Source organism: Poromitra crassiceps, assembly GCF_964638095.1.
Source record: "Poromitra crassiceps genome assembly, chromosome: 4".
NCBI classification, from domain to species: Eukaryota; Metazoa; Chordata; class Actinopteri; order Beryciformes; family Melamphaidae; genus Poromitra; species Poromitra crassiceps.
The window spans coordinates 11388926-11406206 of NC_139626.1; the positions used below are offsets into that span (position 1 = coordinate 11388926).

At 43.6% G+C, this 17281-nt stretch overlaps 2 protein-coding genes across 2 annotated transcripts in view; both read right to left on the reverse strand.

Moving 5' to 3' along the window:
- adkb (adenosine kinase b) overlaps positions 1–13236 on the reverse strand; it is a 136384-nt gene extending 123148 nt beyond the window's left edge. Inside the window, exons 1-3 of the mRNA XM_083634681.1 lie at positions 13096–13236; positions 9849–9923; positions 9663–9716 (exon numbers count right to left, since the gene is read on the reverse strand). The gene's annotated coding sequence lies outside the window, so the exon portion shown is untranslated. The remainder of the gene's footprint in view (positions 1–9662; positions 9717–9848; positions 9924–13095) is intronic.
- A 428-nt stretch (positions 13237–13664) lies between these two features.
- vclb (vinculin b) overlaps positions 13665–17281 on the reverse strand; it is a 32463-nt gene continuing 28846 nt past the window's right edge. The window contains exons 15-21 of the mRNA XM_083635230.1: positions 17078–17186; positions 16664–16966; positions 16419–16543; positions 16136–16321; positions 15837–16040; positions 15639–15743; positions 13665–15513 (exon numbers count right to left, since the gene is read on the reverse strand). Coding sequence (XP_083491356.1) covers positions 15367–15513; positions 15639–15743; positions 15837–16040; positions 16136–16321; positions 16419–16543; positions 16664–16966; positions 17078–17186 — 1179 coding nt within the window. The 3' untranslated portion in view covers positions 13665–15366. The remainder of the gene's footprint in view (positions 15514–15638; positions 15744–15836; positions 16041–16135; positions 16322–16418; positions 16544–16663; positions 16967–17077; positions 17187–17281) is intronic.

Here is a 17281-nt window from a genome sequence, read left to right on the forward strand (position 1 = left end):
AGTTGTTCAACTCACACTGGTGCCTCAGCAAGACCCAAAGTATTTGATCAACTAAAACAGTCATTTAGTGCAATGTGGTGCAGAGGTTGTAGGCAGTGCCGTGGTTCAGTTGGTTTCCTATACCCCATTTTCAAAAGGCTCCAACTTCCTCAGACAAACCCGCGTCTAGTCGAAGCCGTCTTTATCTGCATCTCACTAACCACCACGACAGTATTGTCTTTGCTGCAGCAATATATTCACATGTTGATATAAATATATATATATATATATATATATATATATATATATATATAGAGAGAGAGTAATAAGGCCAAGGGTATGGGAGTCTAGCAGTCACTATATTATGTGCACTGTGGCTGAGATGTAACTGCATGGCAATGGCTCTTGAATGACATGTGGTCAAGAACCTTAATAATGAAACCCAGTTGAAACTCAGTGAAAAGAGAGAAGCGAGCTTGTGACCGGAAGGTCGTCGGTTCAATCCCCGGGACCGGCAGGATAAATCTGGGTGGGGAACGTGACGTGAAAAGGCAGCGCTTGCCCCTCCCTCATTACCACCACTGAGGTACTGAGGTGCCCTTGAGCAAGGCCCTTAACCCCCAACCGCTCCAGTGGAGCTGATCAGTGGCCAGCAGATCAGACTGTGGTTGTACTGGGCAGCTTCCAGGTGTGAACGTGTGTGTGTGTGTGAATGTGAACAGGGCGCTCCTGAAAAAGAGAGCATTGCTCTCAGTGAGACTGCCCCGGTATAAATTAAAAAGCGAAAAGGCACTAAATGACTAAGTTGCAAGCGCACTCAGGAAGAAAGATGGTAAGTCCCTAGTCAGGGAGGTTGATGGTGTCCACTGTACAGTGTAACACTACTAGGCCATTTCTCAGCACACAACAGGATTTTATAAGCTCTGCAGTGAGCAGATAATTGACTGCAGACATGGCCACAGTGCTCAGTGCCTCCAATCATATCCGGCCCTCTGGGGGCGATGAAGGGGGGGGGGGAGGGAGGGCGGGGCTGTCGTGGCCTTTTTAGTTATGATGATGATGTTATTTATCAGAACACTTCAGCAACATTCTTCAGCCATGGATCAATAAGCTTGTGAGTGAGTGACTCTTCAGCCATGGATCAATAAGCTTGTGAGTGAGTGACTCTTCAGCCATGGATCAATAAGCTTGTGAGTGAGTGACTCTTCAGCCATGGATCAATAAGCTTGTGAGTGAGTGACTCTTCAGCCATGGATCAATAAGCTTGTGAGTGAGTGACTCTTCAGCCATGGATCAATAAGCTTGTGAGTGAGTGACTCTTCAGCCATGGATCAATAAGCTTGTGAGTGAGTGACTCTTCAGCCATGGATCAATAAGCTTGTGAGTGAGTGACTCTTCAGCCATGGATCAATAAGCTTGTGAGTGAGTGACTCTTCAGCCATGGATCAATAAGCTTGTGAGTGAGTGACTCTTCAGCCATGGATCAATGACTCTTCAGCCATGGATCAATAAGCTTGTGAGTGAGTGACTCTTCAGCCATGGATAAATAAGCTTGTGAGTGAGTGACTCTTCAGCCATGGATCAATAAGCTTGTGAGTGAGTGACTCTTCAGCCATGGATCAATAAGCTTGTGAGTGAGTGACTCTTCAGCCATGGACCAATAAGCTTGTGAGTGAGTGACTCTTCAGCCATGGATCAATAAGCTTGTGAGTGAGTGACTCTTCAGCCATGGATCAATAAGCTTGTGAGTGAGTGACTCTTCAGCCATGGATCAATAAGCTTGTGAGTGAGTGACCCTTCAGCCATGGATCAATAAGCTTGTGAGTGAGTGACTCTTCAGCCATGGATCAATAAGCTTGTGAGTGAGTGACTCTTCAGCCATGGATCAATAAGCTTGTGAGTGAGTGACTCTTCAGCCATGGATCAATAAGCTTGTGAGTGAGTGACTCTTCAGCCATGGATCAATAAGCTTGTGAGTGAGTGACTCTTCAGCCATGGATCAATAAGCTTGTGAGTGAGTGACTCTTCAGCCATGGATCAATAAGCTTGTGAGTGAGTGACTCTTCAGCCATGGATCAATAAGCTTGTGAGTGAGTGACTCTTCAGCCATGGATCAATAAGCTTGTGAGTGAGTGACTCTTCAGCCATGGATCAATAAGCTTGTGAGTGAGTGACTCTTCAGCCATGGATCAATAAGCTTGTGAGTGAGTGACTCTTCAGCCATGGATCAATAAGCTTGTGAGTGAGTGACTCTTCAGCCATGGATCAATAAGCTTGTGAGTGAGTGACTCTTCAGCCATGGATCAATAAGCTTGTGAGTGAGTGACTCTTCAGCCATGGATCAATAAGCTTGTGAGTGAGTGACTCTTCAGCCATGGATCAATAAGCTTGTGAGTGAGTGACTCTTCAGCCATGGATCAATAAGCTTGTGAGTGAGTGACTCTTCAGCCATGGATCAATAAGCTTGTGAGTGAGTGACTCTTCAGCCATGGATCAATAAGCTTGTGAGTGAGTGACTCTTCAGCCATGGATCAATAAGCTTGTGAGTGAGTGACTTTGCAGTTGATCACCACCATCATCATTAATGGAACAACAATGGCTCATATAAAGGCAGTACTATCACCTGGAGCTCAATGCACTATGTTTAATAACTAGGTAGGGCGGCTGGATTACAATTCAATATGATCGCTTGTCGTCTTTCAGTGCAATCATATCCTGATGATATGAAGATATTTTAATATCTTTGCACACATTTCTGCTGATGACAAGCTAATGTGACTCAAAATGGATAAAATGACGTATCTGGTAGGAATATCTATTATTATATAAAAGGGAGCACGTGAGCTCTGTTTGTTTCAAGTGGGCACTGTTTGTTTCAATTTTTGTCCCACTAATGATGTCACAATGTCATCAGTGATGTCATCAGTGACATCATTATTGACCAAGACCATCTGACATGACTGATGATGTCATAGGCACTGCTGATGTCATAGGCATTGTGACATATCAGTGATGTCACTCGAGCAATTGTGGTTTTTGGTTACACTCGGGCAATTGTGACATCACTGATGACGTCATAGACATTGTGACATCATTGTGATGTCATCAGTAAGTGATGTCATCAGTAGTCTCACTGGCCAGCCTCCTCTCCCTTCCGTCCGAGGAGTCTGGCGCCGCAGGTCTCCATAGTGGGATTGCGATGGGCGGAGCTTAGCAGCAGTGCCCTTGGAAAATATTTTCAACAATCCAATTCGCCGTTTTCAGCGTGTAGCAACGAGCTAGCGTGTAAGTTTCTGCCATTAGCTTGCTAGCTAGTTAGCGTTGTTGTTTTCACTGAGGCGGCAGGGCACTATTTACACTACAGCGACACACAGGGAGGAGGGAGCGGAAGCCGCTCTGATTGACATGGTCGGAGCCAATGACAGAGTTTGTAATAAGCCGGGAGCGGACATCCGGCTGCCACCGAAACAGTCGCTCCAACGGGAGAGCAGAGTAGAGCAGGGGAGGGTTTATCCCAGTTATGCAGACCTGCGGCGCCAGACTCCTCGGACGGAAGCTGGGAGAGGAGGCTTGCCAACGAGACTATGTCATCAGTGATGCAAAGTTAAAGCCAATAGGGCAGGCGAGGCCACGCAGCAGCCGAGCTGTGGCCGAGGCCGCGGAATTCAGCGAGCGTAGCACGCGAGGTGCCTAGGCTAGTTATTTGAAAATTTCAGGTTTGTTTGCCATCACACCTAACATTAGCATTTGATTCAGAGATTAACTTGAATTAAATTCGCCCCCCCCAGGTTTTCCTCCCATTTTCACCCTGCTGTCCGTGTTGTTGCTACACCTTCTCTGCCGATCTGGGGGTAGACTAGCACATGCTTCCTTTCATACATGTGCAGACGCCAGCCGCTTCTTCTAACCTGACAGCAAAGAGTTTCACCTCACTACTCCCCCCAGTTCCCCTCCCACCCCGACCGACCAGAGGAGGCACTAGTGCAGCGACCATGGACTCATACCCTGCCGGTTTCCCACCAACAGACAATTGCCAATAATTGTGTCTGTTGGAACGTCTGACCACGCCGGAAGTACCGCTGCCAGGAAGTGAACCCGGGTCTCCACCCGGCGGTGGTAAGCGAGACTTTGCAAGGAGGTCCGCGAAAAGTTTTCAGGAAAATAAAAATATACCTTTTTTTTTCTTTCAAAAGCTTCATAGTTCAATGAAAATATTTTATCCTTTAAATCTAAAATGGTTCATGGGTTACATTCTAATGTAACAAACCTATAAATTTAAGAGTCAAGCACGTTACCGTGGAAACAATTAAGCTTAGTCCAAAATCACAAATCAATATGAGGGGGTCCCCGGGAAGATTTTCTATCTTGTAAGGGGTCCTTGGCTGAAAAACATTTGAGAACCTCTGCTCTACACTACCCAGACACCCCATTCATTTGACTATTTCACGTGACTTTGCATACATGAACAATATATCGTTATATATATTGATATGGAGAAAACTCCTTATGACATTGATTTCAACCATATTGTTCTATAATAACTAGGACTGCTATATACTTTCTATAGTGCACAGTGCATTCAAACAAGTGAATTCTGCTTGTACTAAACTATGACAAATCACATGCCACATTAGCGTGTGGAGTGAGATATAAAGTGACGGACATTATGCTGCGGTGTGTGTATGGGGCTTGGGGGGGCAGTGTTGGGCAAGTTACTTTCAAAATGTAATACACTACATATTACTAGTTACTTTCATTTGAAAGTAATCAGTTACTTTACAACATTACTTTCTGTGTAGAGTAACTCGTTACTTATTACACTACTTTTGCATTACTTTCACCAAAATAACAGTAGCAGCAGAATGACATCACCGCCCCGGAACCATCACGAAAAATAATTTAACTCATTGAGTGCCAAGGACGAGTATGTTCGTCAATTGGTTTAGTAACGTAGAGTGCCAAGGACGAGTATGTTCGTCAATTGCGTTTTTTGACGGTGGGACGTGGATCAAAGCCAGATCCATCTCCTGTGAAAGTATGGTGCATGTTGAATGTGTAAAAGCTATTTTACGGACCCATTAGGTGGCGACAGTGCTCTCCAGATTAGAGAAAGGCGAGGAAAAACAGCAGAAAAAGCCGTGATGAAACCATTCTCATGAGAATCGTTTGGCTTTTCGCTGTCGCGCTGGGAGCCGGCGCACAACGGTGGGGGGCTCCGAAAATAGACTCTGGGTGCAGCACACTTTGAAACGCGCAGCAGAAAGCCCAGAAAGCCCAGAATCGGACGCAGCTTCATCCCAGCTCACAACCGAAACCCCAGCAACGAGCGAGCCCGATCCAGACTCCCCCGACGAGCGGCCGCCATCCAGGCAGCAGAGACTCGCCTGACACACGCAGCACTCAGAATGAGCAGAGCCACCAGAGCCACACCCACGGAGGAGGAGTTTGCAGTAGAGGGGGGTGGGGGTGCTGTTATATTGAAGGAAATTACTGTTCAGATGTTTCAGGTCAGAAAATATTAGCTTCAGAGTCAGTGATTTGCTTGAAATGCTATATTTCACAAAAGGCTCAATATCTCTAACCTGACGCTGCCAGATGGACGGTATAGCTCCACATAGGTTTCACTAAACCAGTCGATCTGGGTTTGAAGTCACCAGACCCGCTGACGGAGGCGGGCACTTTGTCCAAGCTACTTGGCAGGTGATTGGATGACCCATCTGTCTATCACCGCTGGTGGGTGTTAACTTCAACCAATCAGATCGCGGAAGGTGCCTGTGGATGATCTCCGTGGTATTCATTGATTGAGTCCTCGCGGTCGTAAAGTCACCTTCGAAGCATTTAGTTAGATTATAACGAACTAGTTGTGTGGCTTAGCCTTCCCAAATGTTGAGGGTCGTTTTTTAGAATTTAATACATAGAATTGGGAACATTACATTCAATTTCATTCAGACTGCCTGTCACTTCCGCGATGTTGACGAGTGAAAAGAACTACAAAGACCATGTACCCACTACTTGCCCAGACGAGCCTGCCCGCCTACGGCCGCCGCTGATTCGCCGGCCCGGCAATGGCCGGCATGGCTCGACCAATCATCTTAAACTGCCTGTGCGGGTCCAGACCGTCACGGAGAACCAAATGAAATGTGAGTTCACGTGACGGGCGGTTTACCAGGCTACAATATCTCAGCTTCTAGATGGAAACGCCAATTTTTTCTGTTTTTGACCTATCTTCTCCGGCTGATAACTAAAGAACGGAAAATTATATCAATAAACTTTTTTTTGCTGCTGATACAATAGAGTCTCATCGTTCTTTGTGCGTGTTCGGTGTTTACATAGTAATATCACACAATATTCTGTGGGCCTCGAGAAATCACTGAAAACGCTCTGAAACTCTGGCACTGGGAGCGTCCGTTCTCCAAAAGTGGCTGGCACTCAATGAGTTAAAGTGTCTTAAAGTCAGTGTAAAGTGTCCAAAATTCTAAATATTATCCTTTTCCTTTGTTATTCTCATTTATAGTTTTGTTTTGCATAAAAACACACCATTTGATAAGGAAATGATTGTATCTATTAAAATATATGCTTTGATTAAATTTTTTTTTAACTCAATTTGTTACTTGACAAAATAACTGGTATAATATTACTGAAATCCTATTGGTAATAAGTTACATTACTGAGTTACTGCTAAAAGTAATATATTACATGTAATATGTTACTTTTGTTTTTTTTGGGGGGGGGGGCAGCATAGTGCTGTGAATTAAGCGGTACATTCCGCGCGTTAATCCCGCCCTGACCTTGTACAGTGTGTGTGTGTGTGGCGTGGACACGGTGTGTCTGTGGGGCCAAAGATAACACAGCCATCTTTTTGTGCTGGAAGAGAACAACAATGCTGATGATGCTACTCTGCTGCCCGCCCAGCGTCCACGTGTGTCCCCTTTGTCATGTACCAGGGGCCTGGCTGAGCAGCTAGCCTGCTGTACGTTACAGATGATCCAGAGTACTGGTGTGTCCATTGTTCATTCATTACTGCTTTATAATCATGTCAATCTATTAACCCATTGATACCCGATGCAGCATTTGTGTGTGTATCCCTTTAAGACCGCGAACCGCGTTAACGCGGTTCGCGGTCTTAAAGGGATACGCACACAAATGAGGGATATACACGCAAATGCTGCATCAGGTATCAATGGGTTAAATACACCCTAGACAACATTTATATGACTTGACAAAGCTGAGGTTGTACTGGACATCAGTAAGCCAACACCAGAACCTGAGGTTGTACTGGACATCAGTAAGCCAACACCAGGGCAAGGCCCGCAATGTTATCAACGCATGACCTCCTGTGCTGATAGTGAATAGCCATCTGATAGAAATGCACCAAACAGCCGTTTTCACAGTGCAAAGTACACAGGCTTCATTGTCAGGAATACAAGCTCAAGTGTGTTTATTTATTTATATATAGCTCTAATTCACAAACATGTCTGAAAGGACTTTACAGAGGATGTGTCTAGCTAGATCTACAGGAAGTCAACACAAATGAACATGCAACAATTGAAATTGGCACACAAAAAAGTAGCAGGTTTTAAGCAAGACAAACAATCTATCTATTCTACAGCCTAACATAGCGGCACCCCCCAGCCTTAGACTCTAAATCAGGCATGTCCAAAGTCCAGCCCGGGGGCCAGATGCGGCCCTTTGACCGATCTTAAGTGGCCCTCGGCTTGTCTCTCAAAATAGACTATATGTGGCCCTCCACACAGTATCGGTTAATCAACCACCTAACGATGACGGCACTATCATACACTTTGTAGACAAGCACCAAGTAGGAACAACACAGGCAGAACTAATGTTTTCAGATGGTAAACAAAATCCTATGTATTTTTTTTATTTTTTTATTTTTTTTAATATATATAACCCATGATGCAAGAAGCAGCCGGCCCGGTAATTTCACATAATCTAATCTGGCCCCCATTCAAAAAAGTTTGGACACCGCTGCTCTAAATGCACACAAGGAAAAACTCCCAAGAAAAAACCTTAGTAGGAAAAACATGGACGATGTCTTTTGAACTTAATTACATGCCATGTTCAGATATGTGTTGTCTGTGTGTGTGTGTGTGTGTGTGTGTGTGTGTGTGTGTGACGTGTGTGTGTGTGTGTGTGTGTGTGTGTGTGTGCATGTGTGCGTGCGTGCGTGCACGCCTGACTGTGTTTCTATGTGTCCATCCACTAGGATATCTGCAACCATTCGTGTTAGAGGAGCCATGAGACAAAAACCAGTGTGCTCGATGGGGCCATAAACCTTACTCCATAAGCTGACTGCCTGATCATATTTATTCATGTCTCTCTGGGAAAACAAAGCTGATTTTATGCCCAGACTATTTTACAGTAACAGACAGATGGAATACCACAGAATAACAAAATATTCAAATTGATAAATATTCAAATTGTTGGAGAGCCTTGTGGTTGACTTGTAAATTGCTCAGTTTGCCCAGAACAAATAAAAATAAAAATAATAAATGTTGCTGTATATGCAATGCACAGCTTTTCCAGATACTCGTGTCTTTTATTCATTAATTGTGTTTTGTTTGGAACACATCAGATAAGACAAACTCTCGATTCTCACAAAACAGACTTTTACACATCCCAAGTATGGAACATGTGATATGCTTATTATGAATGGCAAAAACGTATAGTCATTCCCCCCCTTGTGGCCGCCAAAGGGTGGGGAAATGTTTGTGGACCAACCGACCGACCAACAGAACGACCGACCTGTACCAGAGATTTTCATCCGCCATTTATTTTCCCATAGACATTTCGTAAAATGCTTATAAAATAGTTGTACTTCGTCGAACCAAACGGTTCAGCTAACGCTATGATCGAGAGAGACCATAGAACATTTCACTCTGACCAAAAAAAAAAAAAAAAAAAAAAAAAAAATCTTTAAACCGGCATTTTTTTACGTTTTGGTCCCAGTGAAATGTTATGCGATCTCTCCTGTTTCTAAATATATCTGTACCATTTGGTTTGAACCAGTAAAACTATTTTTATACGCATTTTACGAAATGTCTATGGGAAAATAAATGGCGGATGAAAATCTCTGGTACAGTGTTGAAGCAGGAAGTAGGCGGTCACTTTGCCTCTCTATAGAGCTGCTGGTCGCAGCAAAAACAAAACTGAAATAAATATATACATGTTCAGGGCAATGCAACCATGGTTTCCAGGAAGGCTATAATGTTACTCTGTAGCAGCCATTTGCAATGCGAAGCGGGTGGTTGCTGAAAAAAGAATGTGTGTGTGCTCAGCAAAATCATCCCTTGGGATAAACAAGGATAATGATCATCCAAAATATATTTGATGTCTATCTCATTGCGTGCAGCTAATAAAGAACTATAGAGGTTCTATTTAGACAGAAGCAGTAGTGATTAGTGAATGAGTTTGGTTTTCGTGTTGATTCGAGCAGCGACAGATGTACAGTAGTATGGGAGACGTGTGGGTGTGTCATGTATCTGAGCCTCCAGTTACTGAGACGTGATTGATGTCGTTGCTATTTTGAGCACTGCTTCCTATGTCAAGATGCTAGTAGTGGCCTCTGAATGACTGCTGGATCCCTTATTTGGTCCCACAGCATCCTAACACTTAGGCCAAGATCTGATAAATGCATGCAGTGTGCTAGTGATGTTCTTACTCACAAGGCTTGGTGTTGTTGTTCAGCGAGGATCTGGTCGTTGGGCTTCAGGCCATACCTTTCAGGGGGGGGGGGGGGGAATTCACTTTTGTGAGACATTGGGTATTTTGTGTTGGCCAGACAGAACACAGAGCTGTGATGATAGCAGAGTGACAAGGGGCTGCTGCGTTCAAGAGCTGCAGAGACTTACTTGTCAAGGAAGTCCTTGTCCACAACAGCTGAAATGTCGAGCAAGGGATTGCCCATCCCAAAAAGCGTGTTTTCACTGTGGGGGAGACAAAAAGCACATTGTACTATTCATTTCTTTCAGAGTCCAAACTCCCACTCTACTGTAGACGGGAGAGACAAATACACCATTGTAATATAACACCTGTTACTGTTTTATTTATTTATTATTATTTTAATTTAATTATTATTATTATATTTATTTATGTATTTGAACGACTGAAACTTTTGAGACGTGGTGATACCCATGTTTCATTAAGTTAAGTTAAGTTAAGTTAAGTTAGTTAAGTTATCCTTTATTTATCCCCTTGGGGAAATTCGTCCTCTGCATTTGACCCATCCTCTACTAGGAACCTTCCTAGAACTAGGAGCAGTGGGCAGCCACTGTGCAGCGCCCGGGGACCAACTCCAGTTCTTTTGCCAGTGCCTTGGTCAGGGGCACTGACAGGAGTATTAACCCTAACATACATGGGTTTTTTTTGATGGTGGGAGGAAACCGGAGCACCCGGAGAAAACCCACACGGACACGGGGAGAACATGCAAACTCCACACAGAACCCGGGACCTTCTTGCTGTGAGGCAACAGTGTTAACCACTGAGCCACCGTGCCGTCCATAACACAGCCATTGATGGCTGTGTTACCTGAGCTCCTCTCTACGCTCACCACGTGCGCAGCACATGAGAAACTATGCACAGGCTACAGGAGAGCAGCAGGGTCCTAGTCCTAGCCTAGGTTACACATACTGTACATTAGCCTAACTGTTCTGAACTCACTACTGAGCATAGGCTAATTCATTAATTTAAAAGAGTTTGGGAGAGATTACTCTAGCTAGCTAGCGGTTGAATTGAGTGTATATTGTGCAGTGAAATTTAAAGCTGCCAAAGAATGTGACCCCCGTCCCCCCAACCATTAAATGGACATCAATCAAATTTGAAGCAAGACTTTCGGCATACTTCAAAGACCAAAATTATGGATTTTCATCCAATGAACAAAACCAGTGTACTACAATTCTCATGTACAAAACATGTGTAGATGTTGTACAAGCGTGCAGTTCATGTGTCACTCAACCGGGACACGTGTCAATGTATTTAAGATGATGCATTCAAGTATATTTAAGCAAGCGGCTGACCTCCCAAAAAAGTATAAAAGTGATATTGTGTTGATAGCCTTATCTAATTAACTGCATCCCCCCCACATCCCATGATTTCTTTAGCTGAAAGCTTTCCTCACTGCGTGGAATCTTTGGTCAAAGTCTGCTCTTGACAACTAACTCAAGTCTCCTCTTCACTATCTATTACCCAACTTATCTTCACTATCCCTGAGGCAGCCCAGAGCTGGTTCAGAACACTGCAAACAGGATGGATAAGATCCTGGCTCAATTAAACCATCCCTGGACAAACTTAGAAGATCATGCCGAAGGTCTCACAGACATCACAGGTTTTCTCAGAGGTGTTGTATACACAAACAATCTTGCAGTGTCCATCCACCCAAAGGAAGACTGACAGTTAGACAGTTAGTGACAGTACATTTGGCAAACAACACATCATGTATGCCTGATCCCTTGGGGGTGGGGGGGGGCGGGAGTTGTAGCACCATTAGAGGCTATTATAATTTTGATCTTACCTTGCAGTTGGCATAATGACAGAATACTGGTCTTCCTAGCCTGATGATTAAATGGTCAAGAACCTCTCTTAGCTAAAGCAACGTGCTTTTCCAACTACAATTTCCTGCAACTGTCGCTGCCCCTTGGTCGATACTGATTGGCTGATGCAAGAAGTGGGTGGTCCTCAGTATTTTCTTGGCTGTGATTGGCTTCACACCTTCCTCCTATTTTTGGTCTTTAAATGCTGCCTTCCGGTGTAATGGGAAAGAAGCTCATTAGGTAAAAACGACTGGAGTTTGGCGGTGGACAGAGGGACCACTGTGACTTCCTGACTTCTGAACGCAACCAATAAAGGGAATAAGTGCAGTTAACTGTAGGGAGTGATATACTCAAGTCAAATAAAACTAACTAAATGTACGATTTCAAATTGCATGTATTTTGTTTTTACAACTTTAAAACTGCAGTGGTAGAGAACAAATGGATGCTTTTTTGTTTGTGTTTGCAATGCATAAACTTAAGTGTGCTGCTCACGATGTGCTGTGAAAAGACTGAGAAGAATAATTATCACCAAAAGAGTAGAGCAAACAAACTGCACCTACAGAAGAGAAAACTTCAAGTGTCTAACTGCTTCAAACAAGTTCGGCAGCGTGAACACTTCCAGTATTTTTTTCCGGTGGAACCTGAACGCAGCAAAAGAGCACGTTCATTCCGTTACGCAAATACGTTCCAGCAGATTGTCGATGTAAACAAGACGCTATGTCCTTTTAGCACTTTAAAATGTAATTGTTAATACCAACATTTATTGTATTTTATTTTTAAGAAAATCGACGTGTTAAAACACATTATAGTGGGTGTATTTATTATTTTTATTGCAAGACCCCTGATACCATTCCAATGAATGAATTGTTCATTGTATTTTTGTAATGTGCCGTTGTGTTTTGTCCAAGTTTACGTATTTTATGCCATTTCAGTTTAGTGATACGGGGTATTTTTATGTTCACGGTAGCCTACCTTTTGAACAATAAAACAAAAAACAATAAAAACAGATTAATAAATGTTTCTAGAAGAAAAAAGGCAGTCCTCCTGTCACTGTCATGACTGAGCTATAACTTCCTAAAATGTAACGCTAGCTAAAGGAGGATAAAGTTTGCCTTAATAAGCCAGCCAATTTACTTCACTTAATTAATAACAGATTGAATGCAGACGACGCATGTTTTCACAAAGACAACACACCATTTCCACGTAACGTTTTCTTAATTATAATAATAACCAATTATTAATAATGATATAATTACATGTGCACACCGAGAGGATCTGTCTCTCAATTGTGTGATGTAACGTTACCCACCCTCTATTGCTAGCTGTGCTTATCGTCATGGCGATAAATAAGATATTGCTGGCTAACCCCCTGCATTCACATGTTAATTGATTTGATTTAGCACTTCTGGTGGCGTGCAAACTATTTAGCGCCTTGTCGCTATGCACCGTTTGCTGACAGCTGACAAACAACGGTAACGTTAGCCTATGTTAGCATTGTATTACTAGCTAGCTACAGTGCTAACTTGTACTGTACAGCATCGTGAATTTGATTGAGAACCCATAACCTTACCTTAGCGCTATTTTCCTGGCTGTCGACATGTTTTGTTTCTCAGCAGACATGTGTTTTCAGTTGGCGACGAGACTGTTGTGAAGCCACTGGGGATAGAGGGTGCATGCAGCTTCCCTCCCCACAGATGATGCTACAGCCTGGAAGACACAGCATGCAACCAATGACTGAGTTTGTTACGTGACGTGAGGAGTATACGGTAATTAGCTAGTTACACTTCATCAATGCATACGCTGTCTGTGCTCCTCCTGTTCATATTGACCGTTTTACTAAAGGGATTTTTTCTACTTCTGGTAGTAGCACTTTATAATTCCTCGCGTTTGTAATCGACTCAATGTAACTATTAAAGTGAATCTTGAATCCGACCTACAATTTATTAAATTATTACTAAAGGAGTGCAGTGGAAAGTAAACTACCCCGTAGTTCAATTTGGTGATATGTTGTGTAGATGTGACAAAACATTATCTTAACTGAAACATGGCAAAGAAAGTCTCATTCACAATGCAAGTCACCTGGAATAATGGATTAGAAGAAAAACCTAGAAGGAAAAAATAGAGCAGACACACTTGGAAGTGCTATAAAATGCTTTATTACAAAATTGTGACCAATGCCTAAGCATAACTTAGTTTAGCTCTATTTTTGAACCCAAATAAGTTTTGTATAATTTCCATATTACGCAGTTTGTAAGGGTTTACTTAGAGCTTGATTTGACTCTTGTTAGAACTGATGAAGCAGTTGTAACTTCATAGAAGAATCATGTACAACAAGTGTTTTCAACAAATCAATATTGGTGATTCCTTGTGCAGATGATACAAAACATCTGTAAATAAAAACAATATATATATTGCAAATAAAGTTTCTTTCACAAGGCACATCATCTGGGTATTAGATTCTTAGAAAAGACACATTCACACCAACAGTCTCCTTCAGACATTTCAAAACATTAACTAGTGTGGCCACAACCCGTGGCCAATTATGTTTAGTGTATGGAGACATGAGTTGAATGAGACAACACAAAACAAGAAGGATTTCACCGGTTTCAGATGGCATTGTGCTTCATCGCTTATGCCCAGGCCATTCCCTTGACAGAGTGTGTGCAATTCATATTTCACAACAATGATTGTGCAGAAGACAACATGAGACATACAACTGTGCAGTGTTCAGAAAGCCAGATGGGCTAGACAAGTACCTCTGAAGACACCTAAGGAAAGACTGCTGGTCTTGAGCCAATACGCCTCATATTGCAGCATAAGCCTGTTTTTCTCGGCATGGAACCTCAACAATGTAACATGTGAGTTGGATGTATGTTTACAAGCGGTTTCCACCATCACCTCTAAGCACGTAGAAGTAATTCACTTGTCTAATGAACTAGCCCTTAAAACCCAAACATGTATTTCTGACCCAAGAAAGACAATCATAGTTTAAGAGATTGTGGCAGAATGTCTTTGGCAGAATTCCTAATAATAGAAAACAAAAAACAATGCTACAATTGCATTAGAAAATGTAAAATAACAGTGTTTTCCCCCCACTTCAGATAATATAGCATAGTGTAAACAGACATAATACCATTGAATATATTTTGTGTGAGCTGAGCATAGGCGTATACTGTACTTGTAACAACTCCCCCCGTGAGTTTGTGTGCTTGTCCTAGCGAAGGTGAATGGATGCCAAAAATTACATAAAATAATCAGTACAAAGATATAAAAATGTCTTCTGAGAAAATCCTGCTATTCAAATTTCACTTACCATGGGGTGTGTCTGTGTCTAAAGGAGACCAAAAACAATCAACCTGACATTATAGGAAATCCAACCTCTAATCAATATATATATATTCCTGGGATTTGTCAAAATAAGCTCTAAAACATTATTTTTTTTACACACTTTAGAAAAAAAAAATCCCAGTAAGAATCTAACACAACTTGCATGATCCCCCGTTTGTACATTCTAGCAGAACAGCCACTGTTACAGACAGCATGGTAGCCTGGGTAAACCCAGCCTCCACGTGACCTCTATGTACTATCAGTCACGAAGAAACTTACGCTACAGCCGTCACGTTGAAGGCTGGCTTTACCAGGCTATGGGAGGGGGGGGGGGTGGCAGTTGAGTAAAAGCATATCATCGGATTTCGCCCATGTTTGGGGTTAGTGGGCACTGATATCATAGCTTGGAAAAAGCATAATGTTTGTCCATTCAATTTCCTGCTCAAGCTTCAGTTGTCCTCCTGGCCAGCTGGACTGAAGCAGCATAAGGCAGGGGGGAGCATTGGCCTTTCTCTTACTGGTACCAGGGTGTCTTTCTGATCCAGTGGAGAGTGAAACCTGCATCTGTCCGGATCTTAATAGAAGCTGCCTCCGCCTCCCTGACCGTCTCCTTCACAGACTGCATCAGGTTCTGAGCGTTGTGAACCAACATCTCTGTAGCCTGGAAAATAAATACAAATAAACACGGTTCATTGGAATAATCCCAATCTGAGGCCATTTTAAGAAAGGGCAGGGAATACTGTGATATGACACAGTTGACACACCCGTAACAATGATTGTGCTCACCTGCTCTGATTCTTCCTCACTAATGTTGGTACGACCCAACATGGTGGCCTTGACGGTGGACAGGATTTTGAGCTGTGTGCTGATGGTGGGAATGCGCTCACACACCTGAAACAAGGTCAGAAAGAATGGTGAGGTGGTGACATTTTTTTACCACAATGATATCCGCCCTCTTTCTACAATCAAAACCACTTAACTGACCTGGAGCAGGTTGGTCCGGATACGCTTATCAGTACACTGCTTGGCTACCTCCTTGGCCAGACGTGTGACTTCATCAGAAGCCTTTGCGATGTCCTTGGCACACTGGATGAGGGCACGCTTGTTCCCGCTGCCTCCACGCACCAGGCGCGACATTTCAGCCATGAGCAAAGCCATTCTCTTGGCAGCACCAATGATGTCGTTACCCTATAAAAATAACGACAGGAAAATAATAATCAATCTATATATATAATCAAATTCTTTGTTTGCCTAGGTTAGTATTTATTTCCATGTTCACTTACTTTGCTGGACCATTTGCGGGCCTCCTCGTGGAGCTGTCTGGCAGCCACCATCATGGGCTCGCTCACCACCTCGCCGGCCTGCGCCTCGGGGAAGTCTTCATCCTTCTCCTCTGGGGGTGGGGGCCTGGGGGGAGGAACCTCACCCTCAGGAAGGGGAGGTTTGGGTGGTGCCGGCTCATCGTTAAGCTAGAGGGGACAGGTAAAAGTCGGTAGGTAGGTACTGTAGGCAACAGTATAAATCCACGGGTTGGTGCACAAAGTTTTGTTTCACTGCAGGACTTACATGCAGCTGATCCAGCTCGGGAGGAGGTGGTGGGAAGTCCGGCTCCTGGGGCTGGAAGGCCTCCCTCACCTTTGCCACAGCACCAAGGATCCTGTATCCTGAGTCCAGAAAGCCCTTCTGAAGACCTAGCCATCACAAAAGAAACACATCATTAATAATCAATAGGTTCCACACTGCGGCACATGCCAAGAGCAGTCTCTGCATATGAAATCGAATCTTAAAATTAGCGAGCGGCGTACACATACTTGGATCATGGATATTTCCAGCCACGGCTTTAGCATCCATCACCATTGGAGAGATGGTCTGGCTCAGCTCATCAGATGCAGCCTTCACCACCTCCCTGAACTTGGGATCCTCAGAGTTCTCCACCTCTCGTTTGGCCACCAGGAGGATACGGTTGGCTCTGCGGGCAATGCTGGTGGCGCCAGCGACCAGCATCTGGGGCTGGTGGTTAGCCATGGCCACGCGACACTTCTCCAGGTCCTTCTTGATGGCCTCTCCCGAGGCATCCAGCAGGGACTTTGTATCGATGGCCTCATCCACCAAACCTAAACATTAATGCCAGGTTAAGATAAGGGAATTGGGGAATTACACAGAGATGTATGAGATTACCATAATTTTTGCTGCCAGACAGTTACAGATTCTTTGCGACACCTCACCTGTCATTTTCTCCACATTGTCAATCCACTGATTCTTCATGGTCTCAAAATGTTCATATGCAGCTTGGTTGCCAGGGTTTCTCAGCAGAATACGAGCCGCAGATACCACCTAAAAATATTGTAGCCATTAACTGTCAATCCACAGAGAACCAACTGGTAAACACTCGGCTAAACGAGAGCGAAAAACTCTATGACATCGCAAAA